The following is a 23,264-nucleotide window of genomic DNA, read 5'->3' on the forward strand; positions in this document are numbered from 1 at the left end:
GATAAGGAAATCAATCCTAGAGTATACTTTATGAACATGCGAGTAGAACGAGTAGCCTCTTCCCGTTGGCTGTCCGGCTCTCCGTGGGTCCACTGCCCCCATTTGCACCATGAATCCTTTCAGCTCCCTTGCCATTGCTGGGAGCCTACCCGTTCTGGGACATGACCGGTCTGGCACCGGGTCGAGGACCGTATTAAAGTCCCCCCCCCATCATCAACATGCGTGAGTCTAGGCTTAATAAAGTCAGCATCGTCCCAGTTCAGAGCATATATGTTCACCAGCACCACTCTCCTCCCCTCCAGCTTGCCCCTTACCATAAGGAATCTGCCCCCGCCGTCTGCGATTACGCCCTCTGCTTCAAATTGAACCCGCTTATTGATCATAATTGCTACCCCCCTGTACTTTTTCATTTTAACACAGTACCCAGACATCACCCACCCAATACCAAACATAAAAACCATAGACAAAAAAAATGAAAACCCTCAACCAACATCTTTAATCCCCATTGCTGACCGGCCACCCTGATGTTACAATGAGGGCTCCAGCACCCCCAGAGAACAAGATAAAAGGCACCCACCACAGCAGAAAAATGAGAAAAGCAACAAAATGGAAAATGGAAAATCCCTGCCCCCCCCCCCCCCCCCCACCCCCCCCCCCCCCACCCTGCACCCCCCGTAGGCAAAAGCTACCCAAAAAATACCATACGTGGCACCTTTAAAGCAGTAAACAGTCGACCGTCAGTCCAGGCACAGTAGGCATCCCCCCCAAACGGTAACTCTCGGACCCTAGCTTGCATCCGTGGGTCCTTTTTTCGGGACCAGCCCCTGATCCCTCGCGAAGTCCATCGTTTCTTCGGGCTCGGAGAAGTAGTGGTGTTGGCCCTGATGCGTGGCCCAAGGACGAGCCGGGAAGAACAGACCAAACTTCACGTGCTTTTTAAATAACACCTCCTTAACTTGTTTAAAGGCTGCTCGACGCCTGGCCACCTCCTGGCTTAGGTCCTGATAAATGCGAAGAACACTGTTATTCCACGGGTTGCTCTTAGCGCTCTTTGCCCATTGCAACACCCGCTCCTTCTCCACAAACCTGTGGAACTTGATCACCATCGGACGGGGAGGGACCCCCCGGACGCATCTACATCGCCTGTACTCTGTGTGCCCCTTCCAGCTCCAGAGGTCGCGGAAAGGAGTCAACACCCATCAGCTGCATCAACAGGTCAGCCACAAACGCTGTGGCATTGGCTCCCTCAGCCTCCTCCAGGAGGCCGATGATCCTCAGATTTTCCAGCTCCTCTACTCTGTCCAGCAGTCTTCTCTGTCTCTCCTTCAACCCATCGACATCTAGCGCAGCAATCGTCTGCGCGTCCGCCTGCTCCTCCACCGCCTCTCTCAGCTCCTTAACTTTTTCGTCCTGGGCATCCAATCTCCGGTCCAATTGATCCACTACCTTCTGAAGTGGGTCCAAGTTATCCCGCTTCAACGACTCAAAACTGCTTTTTGTCACCTGCAGCATGTTTTCCAGCGCTTGTAGGATCGCCGGGTCCGAGGTCCGTAGGTCTGCCATCTTTGCTCCCGTGTCAGCTTCCCCTACACCTTGCCTTTGTCCCTTCCTCTCCCGTTTTTGCTGCTTTCTGCTCTTCTGTGGTTCCATGCAGCTCTGCTGTTCCTCAGCACCTCTGTGACTGTCTTTCCAGCACTCCACAGTCCCGCAAAACCGGGGAACCAGGTCCTCAAATCCCGCCGGAGTGAGAGCCACCGAATGTGCGGCTCACTCACACATCGCCACCACCAGAAGTCCGGGTTGCTCTGTATGTTGACAGTGCCAAAGACAGAATCATAGAATTTACAGTGCAGAAGAAGACCATTCGGCCCATCGAGTCTGCACCGACCCTCCAAAAGTGCACCCCACCCAAGCCCATACCTCCACCCTATCTCCGTAACCCAATCCAACATTTTTTGGACATTAAGGGCAATTTAGCATAGCCAAACCACCTAACCCGCACATCTTTGGGTTGTGGAAGGAAACCGGAGCACCCGGAGGAAACCCACACAGACAGTGACTCAAGCCGGGAATCGAACCTGGCATCCTGGAGCTGTGATGCACAGAGCTAACCACTGTGCTACCGTGCCGCCCACTAGCAGTAGTCTTTGTTGTCATTGCTTCCTTCATTGAATAGTTTTTTGACTATTCCTGCACCTTTCTCTGCTTTGCCATTTGATTGAGCATACATGGCTTGATGTGATGTGATTAAAATTGTACCGTTCTGCAAATTGTGTCCACTCCCAGCTTGTGAAGTAAGGAACATTGTTTAGAGACAACATAAGAACTAGGAGCAGGAGTAGGCCATCTCGCCCCTCGAGCCTGCTCCGCCATTCAATGAGATCATGGCTGATCTTTTGTGGACTCAGCTCCACTTTCCGGCCCGAACACCATAACCCTGAATGTCTTTATTCTTCAAAAAACTATCTATCTTTATCTTGAAAACATTTAATAAAGGAGCCTCAACTGCTTCACTGGGCAAGGAATTCCATAGATTCACAACCCTTTGGGTGAAGAAGTTCCTCCTAAACTCAGTCCTAAATCTACTTCCCCTTATTTTGAGGCTATGCCCCCTAGTTCTGCTTTCACCCGCCAGTGGAAACAACCTGCCCGCATCTATCCTATCTATTCCCTTCATAATTTTATATGTTTCTATAAGATCCCCTAATACAATGATATTCCACGGCGAGCAAAAATGGGTTTTGCTGCTCATATTACAGATCCCATTGTTGAATCATTCAGTGCCATCACCTCGGAATAGTTGGAATAGTAGTCAATTATGATTGGGGATGAGTTCATTTTGTTCCAAGCTTTTTTTGCATTGCACAGATTGATGCATCTGACAAATGCTGCATTCCTGCACATGATTGTCCACATCCTTGTTGATTCCAGACCAGTACACAGATTGTCTTGCTCGTCTGTGACATTTGTCGATACCTTGGTGACCCTTGTGTATCTGTTCTAAAATACCCTGTCAGAGGCATGAAGGAATAACTATCCTGTCTCGTTCGAGTAGGAATCTGGTAATTACGGTGAGGTCATCTTTGAAATTGTGAAAAGCTGAGCAACATCCATTGGAACAACCTTTTTTGAGGTATTTGATTACCATCTGGAGCGTCAAATCCTTTTCTGTTTCTTCTTTGATGATTCGTAGCTTTCTGTCAGACACTGGTAGTATCTCAGCACAAATGAAACGTATGCTTCCATTATGTGTACTATAGAACATAGAGCATAGAACATTACAGCGCAGTACAGGACCTTTGGCCCTCAATGTTGCGCTGACCTGTGAAACCACTCTAAAGCCCATCTACACTATTCCCTTATCGTCCATATGTTTATCTAATGACCATTTGAATGCCCTTAGTGTTGGCGAGTCGACTACTGTTGCAGGCAGGGCATTCCACATCCTTACTACTCTCTGAGTAAAGAACCTACCTCTGACATCTGTCCTATATCTATCTCCCCTCAATTTAAAGCTATGTCACCTCGTGCTAGACATCACCATCTGAGGAAAAAGGCCCTCACTGTCCACCCTATCGAATCCTCTGATCATCTTGTATGCCTCAATTAAGTCCCCTCTTAACCTTCTTCTCTCTAACGAAAACAGCCTCAAGTCCCTCAGCCTTCCCTCATTAGATCTTCCCTCCATACCAGGCAACATTCTGGTAAATCTCCTCTGCACTCTTTCCAATGCTTCCACATCCTTCCTATAATGCGGCAACCAGAATTGCACGCAATACCCCAAATGCGGCCGCACCAGAGTTTTGTCCAGCTGCAACATGACCTCATGGCTCCGAAACTCAATCCCTCTACCAATAAAAGCTAACACACCGTACGCCTTCTTAACAACCCTCTCAACCTGGGTGGCAACTTTCAGGGATCTATGTACATGGACATAGATATATGTGGACATAGACATGGACATATATCTGTATCTGAGGTGTCAGTATCATTTTGTAGCTCTGGATAGGTTATCAGCAACAAATAAGTCTTATCCTGGTTCTTTATGCTGATCATTCAAAGTCTTGCTGTGTATATCCTTTCAACTAGGTTTAATTTATCGCAAGCATCCACCATAAGTAGCGATGATTTACCATCTTCCACTATCTCAAATTCGATTAGTATTTCAATGTCACCATTTCTAACAATGAGACAGCAGGAGCCTCTTGTGGCAATTGTATTCCCATTGTATTCAGTTAACCAGCAGGTAGATTTCTGTATTTGCGGTGTACTGTATGCTTATCTTAAGTTCATCTCAGATATTAAATTTGCGTCTGCTCCTGTATCTATCTTAAATGGAATTTCCGAGCCATTTATATCAAGTCGTCACTTACTCCTTTTTAATTCACAGCTGATAATAAACATCTACACTCATCTGCGACTAATCTCTACACCATTACATTAACTATGATCTGCTCTCACTCACAATATCTTTCCTTCAGCCTGTTTTCCAGCTTTCTCCTCAACCTCTCACCCATAAGGCTTAATATCAATGTCTTTTATAATTGTACATCTAGCTCCCTCTCGTGGTTTATTTCGACATTTAATTAATCCTTGCAGTTCTCACATTTATGATAATGTCACAATGGTGTTCACCTAACACTTTACTGTGAATAGAGGATTAATGAACTAACAGGATAAATGAGTCATTTTCAAATTGGCAAATTGCAACGAGCGCTGGGATGTTAGGTATTCACAATCTATATTAATGACTTGGATTCTGGCGGGAGGAAGAAAAGAAAAGCAGAATATTATTTAAATAGGGAGACTGCAGAATACTGCAGTACAAAGGAATCTGGGTGTTGTTGGAAATGAATCACTAGACTTCTGGTGACAGGGATGTGCTGAGCAGTCGCACATCAGGTAGCTCTCCTCCAGAATACAGTAAAATAGGCACTTTTGGCCGAATTTAACTGCAAAATTTGAACTTATTCAACTGTTAAACAGAAAAGGCAAAGAAGAAGAGCAATATGGCAGTAGCTCAAGAGGCCACAGAGAAGTCAGAAGCAGTATCAAAAAGGGGAGCAGCAGCGAACAAGTCAGCAGACCCATGAGGCGAGGGGTCCACGGCCACCCCCGAGACAGGGAGACCAATGAACCAGACAACATGCTCCCCTTCTCCCACCTGGAGAGGGATGGAAGACATCCCTAACCAATGGAATTGACCGCAATGAAGGAAGAGGTTAAAGTGGAGACCAGGGTGGCAGTCAAGGTGGTGGCGGATGCACCTATTGCAATGCAGACAGTGCTCAATGGAATGGGGAAAAAGCTGGAGGCTCTGGGAAAGACAATCCAGGAGCTCGAAAAGTCATCGATCGAGCAGAGCGACAGGATCGTCGCGCTGCAAGCAGAGATAAAAAGGTTGGTGGGGACCCAAGGAAGCCTGAAGGGGAAGGTCGGGGATCAGGTCTCGGCGGCAGAATATTCGAATAGTGGGCCTCCCAGAGGGGATCGAGCGCATAGACCTGATTGACTACATGGCCCAGATGCTGGGCAACTTCGTTGGAAGAGACAGCTTCCCAAGCCACCGGAGATCAACAGGGCCCATAGGTCACTCCGACCGAAGCCCAAGGCTGGGGAGAAGCCGAGGGTGATAATTGTGGGAGATACGTAACGCTTCCAGCGTTCCAGTCGACCACGTCTGCAGGAAGTGTAATCAAAGACAGCTCCTCACAGACCACGTGGTTCGGTTGGAACAGCAGTTGTATGCACTTTGGAGCATGCAGGTGGCGGAAAGCGTCATAGATAGGAGTTATAGAGACATGGTTGATGCACGATCAATTAAATTCTAAGATGAGGTTGTAACATAACTGAAGGCTTTAATAGACTAGATCTGTTCCCTGGCAGCTTCTGTACAGAATGAGGGCTGCTGGGACGGCACCGGTTCTTATACCCCGCCTGTCAGGGCGGAGCTACATACCAAACACCCAATGGTAAACTCCTAGGTTTACCCAATGGTCTACAGCCTCTCGGCTACTGCAATATCTGATAATACCACATTCACCCCTGTTAAAAAAGAGTCCAGCGGGGGTGGTGGCCAGTGGTTACAATTGCATTTAACATGGTATCATCAGATATGGAGGTACCGTGATACCTCCTTACAGGGTTGTCGAGAATATTTACAAGCGTGGAAGATATATACAGTCAGTGTTCATTTACAGTTACAGTTACACTGAAGCAATCAGTCAGTCGAGTGGCCTGGTCGTCCTCCTGGATCATCTGAGCCTCGGTGGTGATTCTGGTGGGGGTCCGGGCGTCTGCAACTCCGGGAACGTGGCTTTGTCCTCCATGGCAGCTTTGTCACCCCTAGACGGCGCTGGTGGGGCAAACGGTTGACACGAGAGGGGGGCGCCTGTAGGGGGCGTCGGTAGGTGGGATGGCCTAGGTAGGAGCGGCGGGAGGACCGACCCTCCAGTGAGGTGCTGTAATGGTTCGGGTGCGCGTGGGGTTCCGGCGGGCGCCAGGTCCCGGAGGGAGACTGTATCTTGCCGGCTGTCAGGGAACGCCACGTAGGCGTACTGGGGGTTAGCGTGCGGCAGGTGGACCCTCTCGACCAACGGGTCCGACTTCTGCGCCCGCACGTGCTTCCGAAGCAGGATGGGTCCGGGTGTCGCTAGCCAGGTTGGGAGCGAGGTCCCGGAGGAGGACTTCCTGGGGAAGACAAGGAGACGTTCATGAGGTGACTGATTGGTAGTTGTACAGAGCAGTGACCGGATGGCATGGAGGGCCTCCGGGAGGACTTCCTGCCAGCGGGAGATGGGGAGAGTCCTTGACCGTAGGGTCAGTAGAACGGTTTTCCAGACCGTTCCGTTCTCCCTCTCTACCTGCCTGTTTCCCCGGGGGTTGTATCTGGTCGTACTGCTTGAGGCGATGCCCTTGCTGAGCAGGAATTGACGCAGTTCGTCGCTCATAATGGAGGACCCCCTATCACTGTGTATGTACGCGGGAACCCGAACAGTGTAAAGATACCCTGGAGGGCCTTGATGGCAGTGGTTACGGTCATGTCTGGGCAGGGGATAGCGAATGGGAACCGGGAGTACTCGTCAATCACATTCAGGAAATATGCGTTGCGGTCGGTGGTGGGGAGGGGGCCTTTGAAGTCCATGCTGAGGCGTTCAAAGGGACGGGAAGCCTTTATCAGGTGCGCCCTCTCTGGGGTAGAAGTGCGGTTTGCAGACCCTGGTGACTGTCCTGACCTCCTCGATGGAGTAGGGCAGGTTGCGGGTCTTAATGAAGTGGAAAAAACGAGTGACCTCCGGGTGGCAGAGGTCCTCGTGGAGGGCTCAGAGGCGGTCCACTTGTGTGGTGGCACACGTGCCGCCAGACAGGGCATCGGAAGGCTCGTTTAGCTTCCCAGGACGGTACAAGATCTCGTAGTTGTAGGTGGAGAGTTCTATTCTCCACCGTAAGATCTTGTCATTCTTTATCTTGCCCCGCTGTGCATTATCAAACATGAACGCCACCGACCGTTGGTCAGTGAGGAGAGTGAATCTCTTGCCGGCCAGGTAATGCCGCCAATGTCGCACAGCTTCTACTATGGCTTGTGCCTCTTTTTCGACCGAGGAATGGTGAATTTCTGAAGCATGGATGGTACGGGAGAAGAAGGCCACAGGTCTGTCTGCTTGGTTGAGGGTGGCGGCCAGAACTACGTCGGACGCATCGCTCTCAACATGGAAGTGGAGGGACTCGTCGATGGCGCGCACCGTGGCCTTTGCAATGTCTGCTTTGATGCGGCAGAAGGCAGAAGGCCTGGTGGGCCTCCGTCGACAGGGGGAAGGTTGTGGACTGGATTAAGGGTCGGGCTTTGTCTGCGTAGTTGGGGACCCACTGTGCGAAATAACTGAAAAAATCGAGGCAGCGCTTCAGGGCCTTGGGGCAGTGAGGGAGGGGGAACTCCATAAGGGGGCGCATGCATTCAGGGTCGGGGCCTATAACTCCATTTCACACTACGTAGCCGAGAATGGCTAAATACGCATTTATCCTTATTATACGTTAAGTTAAGGATTTTCGCGGTCTGGAGAAATTTCCAGAGGTTGGTGTCGTGGTCCTGCTGGTCATGGCCGCAGATGGTGACGTTATCAAGATACGGGAACGTTGCGCCTAAGCCGTATCGGTCAACCATTTGGTCCATCTCGCGTTGAAGACCGAGACCCCATTAGTGACACCAAAGGAAACCCTTAAAAATTGGCAGAGCCGCCCATCTGCTTCGAAGGCAGTGTACTTGCGGTCACTAGTGCGGAGGGGTAGCTGATGGTAAGAGGACTTGAGATCCACCGTGGAGAAGGCCTTGTATTGCACGATCCTGTTCACCAGGTCGGCTATACGGGAGAGAGGGTGCGCATCCAGCTGCGTAAACCTTTTGATGATCTGACTGTAGTCAATGACCATCCTATGTTTCTCCCCGGTCTTCACCACCACTACTTGAGCTCTCCAGGGACTGTTGCTAGCTTCAATGACCCCTTGGACCTCTGACCTGATGACGGTCCGGTCCTGGGCACTGTACCGTCTGCTCCTGGTGGCGACGGGTTTGCAATCCGGGGTGAGGTTCGCAAACAGGGAAGGCGAGTCGACCTTAAGGGTCGCGAGGCCGCAGACAGTAACGACGGGGTATAGGGCCGCCGAATTTAAAGGTCAGGCTTTGCAAGTTACATTGGAAGTCCAACCCCAGGAGTGTAGCCGCGCAGAGATGCGGCAGGACATAAAGGCGGAAATTGTTGAATTTCCTGCCTTGGACAGTGAGGTCTGCTAGGCAGAACCCCTTTATCTCCACCGAGTGTGACCCGGAGGCCAGGGAGATTCTTTGGTTTACAGGGTGGGTAACAAGTGAACAGCGCCTTACCGTGTCGGGGTGTATAAAGCTCTCCGTGCTCCCAGAGTCGATCAGGCAAAACGTCTCGTGGCCGTTGATGAACACCGTCGTCGTTGCAGTTGCGAGTGTCCGAGGTCGATTTTGGTCCAGCGTCACCGAGGCGAGATGGAGCAGTTGTGGGTTGTGATCGGGCAGCGTGTAGTCGGCTGTGCTGGGGGCCTGGGGCACCATCCAAGATGGCGTCTCCAATTGATCGCACATGGTGGTCGGGGATGGACAAAATGGCGGCGGGCATGGACAAAAGTGGTGTCCGAGGGGCAAGATGGCCCGTGGGTCGGACGTGGCCCTAGGGTAGGGGGGTGGCGGTGAGTGCTGGCCGCCTGGGGCCCAAGGGGAAGATTGCCGCAGCGGTCCGGGGTCGCTGGAGACCGCGGCCACAGCTCGTGCATGGCAGACCCCCACAAAATGGCCCTCCTTGCCGCACCCTTTGCAGGTGGAGGTGCGGGCCGGGCAGCGCGTGCGGGGATGCTTCGCCTGCCCGCAGAAGAAACAGCAGGGCCCAACAGAGTTAGCGGGCCGTCTTACAGCGCAGGCCTGCGGGGAAGGTCAGTGGGGCTGCCGCTGCGGGATGCCATGCAGCCCAGGGGGCCGCTGCGCAGTCGGGCGCATAGGACTGCGCGTTTCTGGAGGCAACATCCATGGATCCTGCCAGGGCCCGTGCCTCTCTCAGTCCCAGGGTGTCCTTTTCTAAGAGTCTTTGGCGGATCTCTGAGGAGCTCATACCTGCTGTGAAGGCACCCCGGATTAGAAGTTCCATGTGCGCGCTGCCCAAAACCTGCGGGCAGCCACAGTTTCTGCCCAGCACCAGTAGCGCACGGTAGAAGTCCTCCAGCGATTCCACGGGGCTTTGCCGTCTAGTTGCAAGCAGGTGACGTGCGTAGACCTTGTTTACAGGGCGTATATAATGTCCCTTTAACAGTTCAATCACAGCATCATAGTCCTCCGCCTCCTCGAGGAGGGTGAAGATTCCAGGGCTTACTCTCGAGTGCAGGAGATGCAGTTTCTGTTCTCCTGAGGGGGTGCCTCCAGCCGTCTCGAGGTAGCCTTTAAAGCACGCCAGCCAGTGCTTAAATATAACCGCCGAGTTCTCCGCGTGGGGGCTGAGTTGTAGGCACTCCGGCTTGATTCGGAGATCCATTCTTTCAGCTTAAGAGTAGTCTATTAAATTGATGCACAATCAATTCAACTCAAAGTTGAGGTTGTAACATAACTGAAGGCTTTAATAGACTAGATCTGTTCCCCAGCAGCTTCGGTACAGAATGAGGGCTGCTGGGACGGCACCGGTTCTTATACCCCGCCTGTCAGGGCGGAGCTACATACCAAACAGCCAATGGTAAACTCCTAGGTTTACCCAATGGTCTACAGCCTCTCGGGTACTGCAATACCTGATAATACCACAATCGTCACAGCCAAGGTGCAGGCAGACAGATGAGTGACCGCTAGAAAGGGAGGCAGTCAGTGCAGGAATCCCCTGTGGCTGTCCCCCTCGCCAAACAGGTATACCATTTTGGATACTGTTGGGGGAGGATAGTCTATCTGGGGAAAACAACAACAGCTTGAACAGTGAGACCACAACTGGCTCTGTTGCTCTGCAGGGAAGGGCTAAGTGCAGGAGAGCGATAGTTATAGGGAACTCTGTGGTAAGGGCACAGATAGGCACTTCTGTGGATGGGAAAGAGACTCCAGGATGGGATGATGCCTCCTTGGTTCCAGAGTCAAGGATGTCTCTGAATCATAGAATTTACAGTGCAGAAGGAGGCCATTCGGCTCATCAAGTCTGCACCGACCCCTGGAAAGAGGGTCTTTAAGCCCACACCTCCACCCTATCCCTGTAACCCAGTAACCCCACCTAACTTTTCTTTGGACACTCAGGGCAATTTAGCATGGCCAATCCACCTAACCCACACATCTTTGGATTGTGGGAGGAAACCAGAGCACCCGGAGGAAACCCACGCAGACAAGGGGAGAACGTGCAGACTCCGCACAGACAGTGACCCAAGCCGTGATCCTGGAGCTGTAAAGCCACTGTGCTACCGTGCTGCCCATTGAACAAACACAGGACATCCTGAATGGGGAGGATTGTTATGATCTGAACATTTCACCGCACATATATATTAATTGAACAGAGCTTGAGACTGAACTTAAATTGGGTTTTAATATCAATTAGCCACATTAATTTGGTGTGTCTACTGATGATTGGTTTTCTTACCGATTATTAAGATGTTTTCAACTCAGCCCTGCAGGAAGCTTTGTCGAAATGATTGCCTCTCGCAATTACAGATAGGTTGAATTCAAGATACATTAACAATTTAAATCAAATATGCACAGTACATGGACACTGCGCAGTTCAAATTAGAATAACGATTTGCGCCTATCCAAAATCTGTCTACTTATATAATCCTCTATCTCTCGCTGGAAGTTGGGGGCCTGTAATAATTTTTAGGGTACTTTTGGATAGGGATGAGGGATGCATCATTGTACTAAAGTGGAGAAAGGCAAATTACGATAACATTAGACAGGAATTCAAGAATTTGGATTGGGTGCGGCTATTAGAGGGTAAATCAACATCGAACATGTGGGGAGTCTTTCAAGCAACAGTTGATTAGGATTCAGAAAAGTCACATTCCTGAGAGAACAAGGGATAAGTATGGGAAGTTTAGGGAGCCTTGGATAACGAGGGATATTGTGAACCTCGTCAAAAAGAAAAAGAAGACTTTTGTATGGTCTAGAAGGGTGGGGCCATTCAAAACCCTTGAGGAGTATAAAGAAAGTAGGAAGCTGCTTAAGTGGGAAATTAGGAGAGTTCGGAGGGGTCATGAAAAGTCCTTGGCAAGTTGGATTAAGGTGAATCCAACAAGTTTGAGGGAGATTTTTTCCGGATCTAACCCGTGCAGTTCCTGTCCTGAGAGTGCTTGTTGGGGACAATGTAGAGATAGCTTTTCGCTGCATCTAATCTGTCCACTGTCCCATCAAACACTCCAAGGGCAGCTACAGCACGGGGTTAGATACAGACTAAAGCTCGCTCTACATTGTCTCCATTGAACACTCTCAGGATACATACTTTACAGGGTTACATACAGACTAAAGCTCTCTACACTGGCCCCATCAAATAGGTGGGAGTGTCCTGGGAGTGTTTGATGAGTATGGTGTACCTTTTCAAATCGTTCTGTACCTGTCCTGGGAGTTTTTGATGGGACAGTGTATAGGGAACTCTAGTCTATCAATAACCTGTTATTATGTTGTGTTAAAACCTTTTGTCTGCAGTATTCATTGTTTTATCCCCGTCCTTCTGCCTGCTTTGACCTACAGTCTTCTGGTTAGCTGCTGCAACATTACTGCGTCATTTGGGATTTCTGTTAACATAGAACATAGAACAGTACAGCACAGAACAGGCCCTTCGACCCTCGAGCTTTATCCGAAATCAAGATCAAGATCAATCCTGTCATTGTGGTGTGCTCCATGTGCCTATCCAATAACCGCTTGAAAGTTCCGAAAGTGTCCGACTCCACTATCACAGCAGGCAGTCCATTTCACACCCTAACCACTCTCTGAGTAAAAAACCTACCTCGGACATCCCTCCTATATCTCCCACCCCGAACCTTATAGTTATGCCCCCTTGTAACAGCTACATCCACCCGAGGAAATAGTCTCTGAATGTCCACTCTATCTGTCCCCCTCATCATCTTATAAACCTCTATTAAGTCGCCTCTCATCCTCCTCCACTCCAAAGAGAAAAGCCCTAGTTCCCTCAACCTTTCCTCATAAGACCTACCCTCCAAACCAGGCAGCATCCTGGTAAATCTCCTTTGCACCCTTTCCAATGCTTCCACATCCTTCCTATAGTGAGGTGACCAGATCTGCCCCTCAAGCCCCCTGTTAATAAACGCTAACACACTATAGGCCTTCTTCACAGCTCTATCCACTTGAGTGGCAACCTTCAGAGATCTGTGGACATGAACCCCAAGATCTCTCTGTTCCTCCACATTCCTCAGAACCCTGCCATTGACCCTGTAATCCGCATTCACATTTTTTCTACCAAAATGAATCACCTCGTACTTATCAGGGTTAAACTCCATCTGCCATTTTTCAGCCCAGCTCTGCATCCTATCAATGTCTCTTTGCAGCCTACAACAGCCCTCCACCTCATCCACTACTCCACCAATCTTGGTGTCATCAGCAAATTTACTGACCCACCCTTCAGCCCCATTCTCCAAGTCATTGATAAAAATCACAAATAGCAGAGGACCCAGCACTAATCCCTGTGGTACACCGCTGGTAACTGGTCTCCAGTATGAAAATTTTCCATCCACCACCACCCTCTGTCTTCTATGTGATAGCCAGTTACTTATCCAATTGACTAAATTTCCCTCTATCCCACACCTCCTTACTTTCTTCATGAGCCGACCATGGGGAACCTACACATTTTTTTAAATTTAGAATATCCAATTCATTTTTTTCCAATTAAGGGGCATTTTAGCGTGGCCAATCCACCTACCCTGCACAGCTTTAGGTTGTGGGGGCGAAACCCAGCAGACACGGGGAGAATGTGCAAACTCTATACAGACAGGGATCGAATCTGGAACCTTGGCGCCACGAGGTAGCTGTGCTAACCACTGTGCCACTGTGCTGTCCTAAACTACACATTTTAAGCAAAGCTGGAACACCCTGTGGTGAACCACTGTAATTGGAGATGTAAGGTAGGACCTGCACTACAGGTTCGCCGGTAGCTCCTGCCGGCTGGCTCCGCCCACGGAGAACTGTATAAATATGCGTGACCTCCATTGCTCTGCCATTTCGCCAGCTGCAGCAGGAGGCCACGCATCTGACTGTAATAAAGCCACATTTGTACCCAACTTTAGTCTTTGTGCAATTGATCGTGCATCACACCCCTGTCCTATTGGGCCAGGCCACGATGTCTTCTCACGGTTCTGTGGCAGAACCTGAGGTCGTTTGATAGACTTGGCAAGCAATCAATCAGTCAATTCTCAGCCTTCTCCTGTTGATACTTTGATCGATGGAGCCGGTCAGAAAGTTCCAGAAGGAAGGAAGGTCTTCTGAAGAGTTCCATTTTGTCTTGAGTTCTGTGGAGAGATCCAATGAGACAGTTTTAAAACTCTCTCTCTCTCTCTCTTTCTCTCTCTCTCTCAGCCTGCCCATGTAGAGAGCATTCTAAAGCCTGCAGGTTCCGGTTGAAGACATCATTCAGAGATTGCAGCTTCAAAGACCGGCATGTCGGCAGATAACAACCTTCTCATAACTCTTAATCCCTGTTATTTTTCCCCCTCCATTTACACCGTATGTCTGTCTTGTGTTTGTCTGGGCGGAGGGTGGAACAGGGATTTGGGATTAGATAGATTAGTAGACAAGTGCTCTGTTATTTTTTCATATCTTTTCCTCTTGTTGTTGATAAACAGTTTGTCAATGTTTTTACTGCATTGGAGCTGTCTAGGGCCAAAATCTCAACACATTTATCAGAATTATTTCTTAATTCAGTTGCATTGCGACTCCGAGACAAGGGTGGCTGGAATTGACCGTGTGCTCGCTCAGGGTGTCGTAACAAACCCCGTGTTGTACCGATCCTGGGAGTCTTTGAGGGGGGCAGTGTAGGGGAGCTTTACCCTGTATCTAACCCTGTGCTCTACCTGTCCTGGGAGCCTTTGAAGGGGGCAGTGTAGAGGGAGCTTTAGTCTGTACGTTACCCTGTGCTGGACCTATCCTGGGAGTGTTTGATGGGACAGTGTAGAGAGAGCTTTATTCTGTATTTAACCTTGTGCTGTACCTGCCCTGGGAGTGTTTGATGGGGGCAGTGTAGAGGGAGCTTTACTAACCCCGTGCTGTACCTGTCCTGGGAATCTTTGAATGGGGCAGTGTAGAAGGAGCTTTATTTTGTATGTTACCCCGTGCTGTACCTCTCCTGGGAGTGTTTGATTGGGACAGTGTAGAATAGGCTTTATTCTGTATTTAACCTTGTACTGTACCTCTCCTGGGAGTGTTTGATGGGGACAGTGTGGAGGGAGCTTTACTCTGTATCTAGCCCTGTGCTGTACCTGTCCTGGGAGTGTTTGTGGTGGTAATGGAACAAGGTACATAATGTTGCACTCACATGACTAACTTAAACCGAATATCTATTAACTCCTGCTGTTATTGCCCATTTTCTTGTAATGAATGTTTTGTTAGACCGTGGAATGTCTGTGTTTATTCAGTCAGATATTGTTGTTTTATTAGGATTATGAAGTGGATGTGTTGGCCTTAGTGAATGATACCGTGGGAACCATGATGGCATGTGGATTCGATGACCCGTATTGTGAAGTTGGCATTGTTATTGGTAATCTGCAGCTTATAATCACTTTTCAGTCTATAAACATTTCCTTTCATGCATGAAGTGGAGGCTTGGAATAAGCAATCTGCCCTTAAACAGGTACAGGCACTAATGCCTGTTACATGGAGGAGCTCAGACACATCCAGGCCATTGAAGGAGATGAAGGGAGGATGTGTATTAACACCGAATGGGGAGCATTCGGGGATGATGGCTCTTTGGATAACTTCCGGACTTCATATGATAAGGAAGTAGATGCTGGCTCCATCAACCCAGGGAAACAGCTGTAAGTTGTCATTGAATCTTCATTTGACTCACTCTTCATTAAACATAACTGCTTCTTGATCTCTGACATTAGTTTCCTGACCTTGTCATGACCTTTCTTAAAGGTTCCAGGTTTTATGTTGAGCACATTGATCTCAAGTGGATGAGCAGTGTTCACAATCAATCTTCGCTGACTGTGTTTAGATAAGGTTATGTGTACAGGTTAGACTCTTAACAGCCTCATGCTTGAATAGAATCATAAAATCATGGAAAATCTACCGCACAGAAAGAGACCACTCTTCCCATCATGTCTGTGCCAGCCGGAAAACAAAACCCCCCGGCCTAATCCCATTTTCCAGTATTGGCCTGTAGCCCTGCAGGATACCGCAGCACAGGTCCAAATCCAGACCCCTTTTCATTGAGTTGAGAGTTTTTGCCTCTCTCTCCCTTTCAGGCAGTGAGATTCAGACCCCCACAGTCCTCTGGGTGAAATAATATTTTCTCATCTCCCCTCTATTCTTTCTACCAATCGCTTTACATTTATAATGCCGAGTCACTGACCTCTCCGCTAAAGTGTATAGGCCTTCCCCATCCATTCTATCCAGGCCCCTCAATTTTGTACATCTCAGTCAAACCAAAGCCTATCCAATCTTTCCTCATACCTGCAATTTTCCAGTCCTGGCAGCATTTTTATATACCTGCTATGTACCTTCTCAAATGCAATTACATCCTTTCAGTAATGAGAACTGCATACAGTACTCAAGTTGGGGCCTAACTAATGAATCCAGCATAACTTCCCTGCTCTGATATTCTGTGTCTTGTTTAATATAAGACCATAAGACATAGGAGCAGAATTAGGCCGCTCGGCCCATCGAGTCTGCTCCGCCATTCAATCATGGCTGATATTTTTCTCATCCCCATTCTCTTGCCTTCTCCCCATAACCCCTGATCCCCTGATTAATCAAGAACCTATCTATCTCTGTCTTAAAGACAGTCAGTGATTTGGCCTCCACAGCCTTCTGCAGCAAAGAATTCCACAGATTCACCACCCACTGGCTGAAGAAATTCTTCCTTATCTCTGTTTTAAAGGATCGTCCCTTTAGTCTGCGATTGTGCCCTCTGCTTCTATTTTTTTCCTACAAGTGGAAACATCCTCTCCAATCGATCCAGGCCTCGCAGTATCCTGTACGTTTCAATGAGATCCCCTCTCATCCTTCTAAACTCCATCGAGTTCAGACCCAGAGTCCTCAAACGTTCCTCATATGATAAGATCTTCATTCCAGGTATCATTCTTCTGAACCTCCTCTGGACCCTTTCAAGGCCAGCACATCCTTCCTTAGATACGGGCCCCTAAACTGCCCACAATACTCTAAATGGGGTCTGACCAGAGCTTTATATAGCCTCAGAAGTGCATCCCTGGTCTTGTATTCCAGCCCCCTCGACATGAATGCTCACATTGCATTTGCCTTCCTAACTGCCGACTGAACTTGTACGTTAACCTTAAGAGAATCGTGACCAAGGACTACCAAATCTAAGAATAAACAACAAAGAACAATACAGCACATGAACAGGCCCTTCGGCCCTCCAAGCCTGCGCCGACCATGGTACCTGCCTAAACTAAAACCATATACACTTACGGAGTTCGAATCCTTCCATTCCCATCCTATTCATATATTTGTCTAGATGCTCCTTAAATGCCGCTATCGCACCTGCTCTCACCACCTCCCCAGGCAGCACGTTCCATATATTTACCACCCTCTGTGTAAAAAAACTTGCCTCGTGCATCTGTTCTAAACTTTCCCCCGCACACTTTAAACCTACGTCCCCGAGTACTTGACTCTCCTACCCTAGGAAAGAGCTTCTGACTATCCACGCTGTCCATGCCCCTCATAATCTTGTAGACCTCTATCAGGTCGCCTCTCAATCTCCGTTCTTCCAGTGACAACAGACTGAGTTTATTTAACCTCTCCTCATAGCTAGGGCAGCATGGTAGCATAGTGGTTAGCACAATTGCTTCACAGCTCCAGGGTCCCAGGTTCGATTCCCAGCTTGGGTCACCTGGTGGTTCTCCTTTGTCTAACTTCCTTGTTACTTCCTCAAAGAATTCTAACAGATTTGTCAGACATGACCTCCCCTTGATGAAGCCGTGCTGACTCAGTCCTATTTTATCATGCACTTCCAAGTACTCCGCAATTTCATCTTTAATAATGGACTCTGCCACATCGTACCGGTCAATTTCAATGTGCACACCAAACTCATTTAACTTGTTCCGTAAACTGAGTGCATTTAGATACAACACCCTCGCCCTGCATTGATCCCCCCCTTTTCACACTTGTCACCTTTTCTGCTCTGCCCGAGAATGATGCTATTCTCTTATTTTTGTTCTCTATTTCCTCTTCAGTTATTACACCTTCTAAGCTCACATTCTGGTTCCCACCCCCCTACCATACTAGTTTAAATCCTCCCGAGTGACTAGCAGGCCTCCCAGCCAGGATATAGGTGCCCCTCCAGTTTAGATGCAACCCGTCCTTCTTGTACAGGTCCCAGAAGAGATCCCAATGGTCCAGAAATCTGAAACCCTCCCTCCTACACCACCAGTTTAGCCACGTATTTAGCTGCACAATCCTCCTATTTCTAGCCTATCCTCCTATTTCTAACAAAATCAGTTGTTTTTCCCTGATAGGCTATCCCCCCCAACAGTATCCAAAAAGGTATACCTGTTAGAGAGGCGGACAACCACAGGGGATTCCTGAACTGACTGCCTCCCTTTCTCGCGGTCACCCATCTGTCTACCTGCACGGGTAGACCACGTCTCGATAACTCTTATCTATGACTCTTTCCGCCACCTGCATGTTCTAAAGTGCATCCAACTGCTGCTCCAACCGAACCATGCGGTCTGTGAGGAGTTGCCAGTGGTTACACTTCCTGCAGACTTAGTCGACCGGAACGCTGGAAGCGTTTACAATCTGCCACATCTCACAGTTAGAGCACTGCACCCAGCTGAGTGACATTTATGCACTAGTTAATTAATTCAAAATAAATATTTAAATTGTTATTAGATTAAGTTACAATTAACTATATGGCCTTGGCGCTAAATTTTTACTGTAAAATTTAATCTTAGATTTAATTAGTTAAACATTTTTTTTTTTCAAATTTAAGATTCCCTACCAGCCAATCAGGTGGTGGCTTTACTGTGACGTTACTTCAGTTTTCTCCTCTCCACAATTTGAAAAGGTCTTTATATCACTTACCTTCCCGGGATGCCACCTGGATCTCTCCCACAGATTACCAGTTACAAAGCCAGAAGAAAGAAATCAAAATGAAAAGGAAAAATCTGGCCTCCTCCCACCGAATTACCACACTGCTCCAAATGATCAACTTTCAATCCCCATTCTGGCTGCCTCACTCATGCTGTGTCCAACTTCACGTGCGCAAAGCTGACTGAGAGTGCTCTCATGCCTCTGTCTTAAATATAGGAAGGGATTCCATTTGTCTTAACCACCTTGTGCATCTGTCCTGCTACCTTCAGGAATCTGTGGACAGTCACTCCGAGGTCCCACACTTCGTATCCTCCCCTTTATTGTGTAATCCGTTGCCTTGTTTGACCTTCCCAAATGCCTCACCTCACACTTATACGTACATACATACATAGAACATACAGTGCAGAAGGAGGCCATTTGGCCCACCGACCCACTTAAGCCCTCACTTCCACCCAATCCCCGTAACCCAATAACCCTTCCGAACCGTTTTGGACACGAAGGGCAATTTATCATGGCCAATCCACCTAACCTGCCCGTCTTTGGACTGTGGGAGGAAACCGGAGCACCCGGAGGAAACCCACGCAGACACGGGGCGAACGTGCAAACTCCTCACAGACAATGACCTAGCAGGGAATCAAACCTGTAACCCCCGGCGCCGTGAAGCCACAGTGCTATCCACTTGTGCCACAGTGCTCCCAAGTTCAACTGTGCCATCAAAATAGTTACAGGAGGGTTCCATGTGGAAGACGGGGAACAGGAATTTAAAAAGAATTGTTACTTGTGTTACTTTATTCATGAGTGATGTTTGAAATATATTATTTGCTTAATTGGTATATAGTGCCAGGTTCAGCAAGTAACTTCTCTGTGTTCAACTCCATTTACTACTTTTCTGCGTATCAGACCATTCCATTAATATCTTCCTGCAGTCTGCAGCTATCCTCCTCACTATTGACAACATGGCCAACTTTAATGTCATCTGCAAAATCATCTGGGTGGCACGGTAGCACAGTGGTTAGCACGGTTGCTTCACAGCTCCAGGGTCTCAGGTTCTTTTTCCGGCTGGCTCACTGTCTGTGTGGAGTCTGCACGTTCTTCCCGTGTCTATGTGGGTTTCCTCCGGGTGCTCCGGTTTCCTCCCACAGTCCAATGATGTGCAGGTTAGTTGGTTGGCCATAATAAACTGCCACTTAATGTTCAAAAAAGGTTAGATGAGGTTGCTGGGTTGCAGGGATGGGGTGGAGGTGTGGGCTTGGATAGGATACTTTCCAAGGGCCAGTGCAGACTCAATGGGCCAAATGGCCTCCTTCTGCTCTGTAAATTCTATGATTCTTGATCATGGCCCCTCGATTTAAACCCCAATCCTTAAACATACACCACAAAAAGCAGGGAATTAATACTGAGCCCTGTGGAACCCCAGTGCAAACAGTCAGTCTGCCATGTGGAACCTTGTCAAAAGCCATGCTAAAATCCAGCTATACCACATCAATTACACTATCCTCATCAATCCTCATTGCCTCCTCAAAACAGTAAATCAAGTTCGTCAGACAAAATCGTCCCTCAATAATTGCCTGCTGACTGTCCTTGATTAACCTGTGCCTTTCTAAGTGACAGTTTGTTAGAATTTATTCCAATAATTTTCCCACCAGTGAGGTTAGACTGACTGGCCTGTCATTATTTGGTCTCTCCCTCACTCCATTTTTAAACAAAGGTACAATGTTAGCAATCCTCCAATCCTCTGCCAATGAGGGTTGGAAAATGATGGTCAGACCATCCCCAATTCCTCCCTGACTTTTTTTAACAGCCTGGGGTACATTTCATCCAGCCTGGTGATTTATCCCATGAATAATTCCTCTCTTCCCATGTCTCTCATGTTTGAACAACTAACCTTGGCTTACATATGAAGAAACACAGGTATGCCACCCATTGGTCCACTGCCACCCATTGGTCCACTGGAACCCAATGGTCCACTGAAACATAAAGAATGACGAGCCTAAACGAGGAAGAGATAAATTGGGTTTATTAAGTGAAAACAGACTAAAGCCACATTTCTTTCTGGTCTTGCAGGTTTGAGAAAATGATTTCTGGATTCTATCTCGGAGAACTTGTGCGGATTATCTTGGTCAAAATAATTCGACATGGCATTTTATTCAACGGGACGGTTTCATCCAAACTTCTCACCAAAGGAGCCATTGACATCATTGATGTTATTGCAATAGAGGAGTAAGAGCAACAGCGGAGACAGAGCAGTATTCAAATTCGTACCTTAATGGAGGCAGCTCTGTGATAGGGGTGGGGCAGTGATGGAGGCAGCTCTGTGATGGGGGTGGGGCAGTGATGGAGGCGGCTCTGTGATGGGGGTGGGGCAGTGATGGAGGCAGCTCTGTGATGGGGGTGGGGCAGTGATGGAGGCAGCTCTGTGATGGGGGTGGGGCAGTGATGGAGGCAGCTCTGTGATGGGGTGGGGCAGTGATGGAGGCGGCTCTGTGATGGGGGTGGGGCAGTGATGGAGGCAGCTCTGTGATGGGGGTGGGGCAGTGATGGAGGCAGCTCTGTGATGGGGGTGGGGCAGTGATGGAGGCAGCTCTGTGATGGGGGTGGGGCAGTGATGGAGGCGGCTCTGTGATGGAGGCGGGGCTGTGATGGAGGCAGCTCTGTGATGGGGTGGGGCAGTGATGGAGGCAGCTCTGTGATGGGGGTGGGGCAGTGATGGAGGCGGCTCTGTGATGGAGGCGGGGCTGTGATGGAGGCAGCTCTGTGATGGGGTGGAGCAGTGATGGAGGCAGCTCTGTGATGGGGGTGGGGCAGTGATGGAGGCGGCTCTGTGATGGAGGTGGGGCAGTGATGGAGGTAGCTCTGTGATGGGGGTGGGGCAGTGATGGAGGCGGCTCTGTGATGGAGGCGGGGCTGTGATGGAGGCTTGTACAGTGATGGAGGCTTGTGCAGTAATGGAGGCAGGGCAGTGATGGAGGCGGGGCAGAGATGGAGGCGGGGCAGTGAGGGAGTCAGGGCGGTGAGGGCGTCAGGGTGGTGAGGGACGCGGGGTGGTGAGGGGGCAGGGCGGTGAGGGAGGCGGCGAGGTGAGGGCGGTGAGGGAGGTGGTGGGGCGGTGAGTGAGGCGGGGCGGTGAGGGAGGCGGAGCGGTGAGGGAGGCGCGGGGCTGAGGGAGGCAGGGGGCAGTGAGGGAGGCGCGGGGGTGAGGGAGGTGGGGAGGTGAGGGAGGCGAGGCGGTGAGGGAGGCGAGGCGGTGAGGGAGGTGGGGAGGTGAGGGAGGCGAGGCAGTGAGGGAGGTGGGGAGGTGAGGGAGGCGAGGCGGTGAGGGAGGTGGGGAGGTGGGGGGGCGGTGGGGGCGGTGAGGGAGGCGGGGAGGTGGGGGCGGTGAGGGAGGCGAGGCGGTGAGGGAGGCAGGGGGCGGTGAGGGAGGCTGGGGCGGTGAGGGAGGCGGGGCGGTGAGGGAGGCGGGGCGGTGAGGGAGGTGGGAGCAGTGAGGGAGGCAGGGGGCGGTGAGGGAGGTGGGGGCGGTGAAGGAGGCGGGGCGGTGGGGGCGGTGAGGGAGGCGGGGGCAGTGAAGGAGGCGGGGCGGTGCGGGGGGCGGTGAGGGAGGCGGGGTGCGGTGAGGGAGGCGGGGGGGCGGTGAGGGAGGTGGGGGCGGTGAGCGAGGCGGGGCGGTGAAGGAGGCGGGGGCGGTGAGGGAGGCGGGGGGCGGTGAGGGAGGCGGGGGGCGGAGAGGGAGGCGGGGGCGGTGAGGGAGGTGGGGGGTGGTGAGGGAGGCGGGGGCGGTGAGGGAGGCGAGGCGGTGAGGGAGGTGGGGCGGTTAGGGAGGCGGGGGGGCGGTGAGGGAGGCGGGGGGCGGTGAGGGAGGTAGGGCGATGAGGTAGGCGGGGCGGTTAGGGAGGTGGGGCGGTGAGGGAGGCGGGGCGGTGAGGGAGGCGGGGGGGCAGTGAGGGAGGTGGGGGCGGTGAGCGAGGCGGGGCGGTGAAGGAGGCGGGGGCGGTGAGGGAGGCGGGGGGGCGGTGAGGGAGGCGGGGGGCGGTGAGGGAGGCGGGGGGCGGAGAGGGAGGCGGGGGCGGTGAGGGAGGTGGGGGGTGGTGAGGGAGGCGGGGGCGGTGAGGGAGGCGAGGCGGTGAGGGAGGTGGGGCGGTTAGGGAGGCGGGGGGCGGTGAGGGAGGCGGGGGCGGTGAGGGAGGTAGGGCGATGAGGTAGGCGGGGCGGTTAGGGAGGTGGGGCGGTGAGGGAGGCGGGGTGGTGAGGGAGGCGGGGGGAGGTGGGGGCGGTGAGCGAGGCGGGGCGGTGAAGGAGGCGGGGCGGTGAGGGAGGCGGGGGGTGGTGAGGGAGGCGGGGGGTGGTGAGGGAGGCGGGGGCGGTGAGGGAGGTGGGGGGTGGTGAGGGAGGCGGGGCGGTTAGGGAGGCGGGGCGGTGAGGGAGGTGGGGGGTGGTGAGGGAGGCGGGGGCGGTGAGGGAGGTGGGGCGGTGAGGTAGGCGGGGCGGTTAGGGAGGTGGGGCGGTGAGGGAGGCAGGG

General features: G+C 50.8%; 1 protein-coding gene across 2 annotated transcripts in view; it reads left to right on the top strand.

Annotated features, from left to right (window-relative positions):
• Positions 1 to 23,264, top strand: part of LOC140392956 (hexokinase-1-like) — a 1,204,152-nt gene that overhangs the window by 511,531 nt on the left and 669,357 nt on the right. For both annotated transcript variants that reach the window (XM_072478765.1, XM_072478766.1), the window contains exons 6-8: positions 15,134 to 15,233; positions 15,327 to 15,510; positions 20,813 to 20,968. In XM_072478765.1, the coding sequence (XP_072334866.1) occupies positions 15,134 to 15,233; positions 15,327 to 15,510; positions 20,813 to 20,968 (440 nt within the window). The remainder of the gene's footprint in view (positions 1 to 15,133; positions 15,234 to 15,326; positions 15,511 to 20,812; positions 20,969 to 23,264) is intronic.

This window comes from Scyliorhinus torazame, chromosome 16, assembly GCF_047496885.1.
Source record: "Scyliorhinus torazame isolate Kashiwa2021f chromosome 16, sScyTor2.1, whole genome shotgun sequence".
In the NCBI taxonomy this organism is placed as follows: Eukaryota; Metazoa; Chordata; class Chondrichthyes; order Carcharhiniformes; family Scyliorhinidae; genus Scyliorhinus; species Scyliorhinus torazame.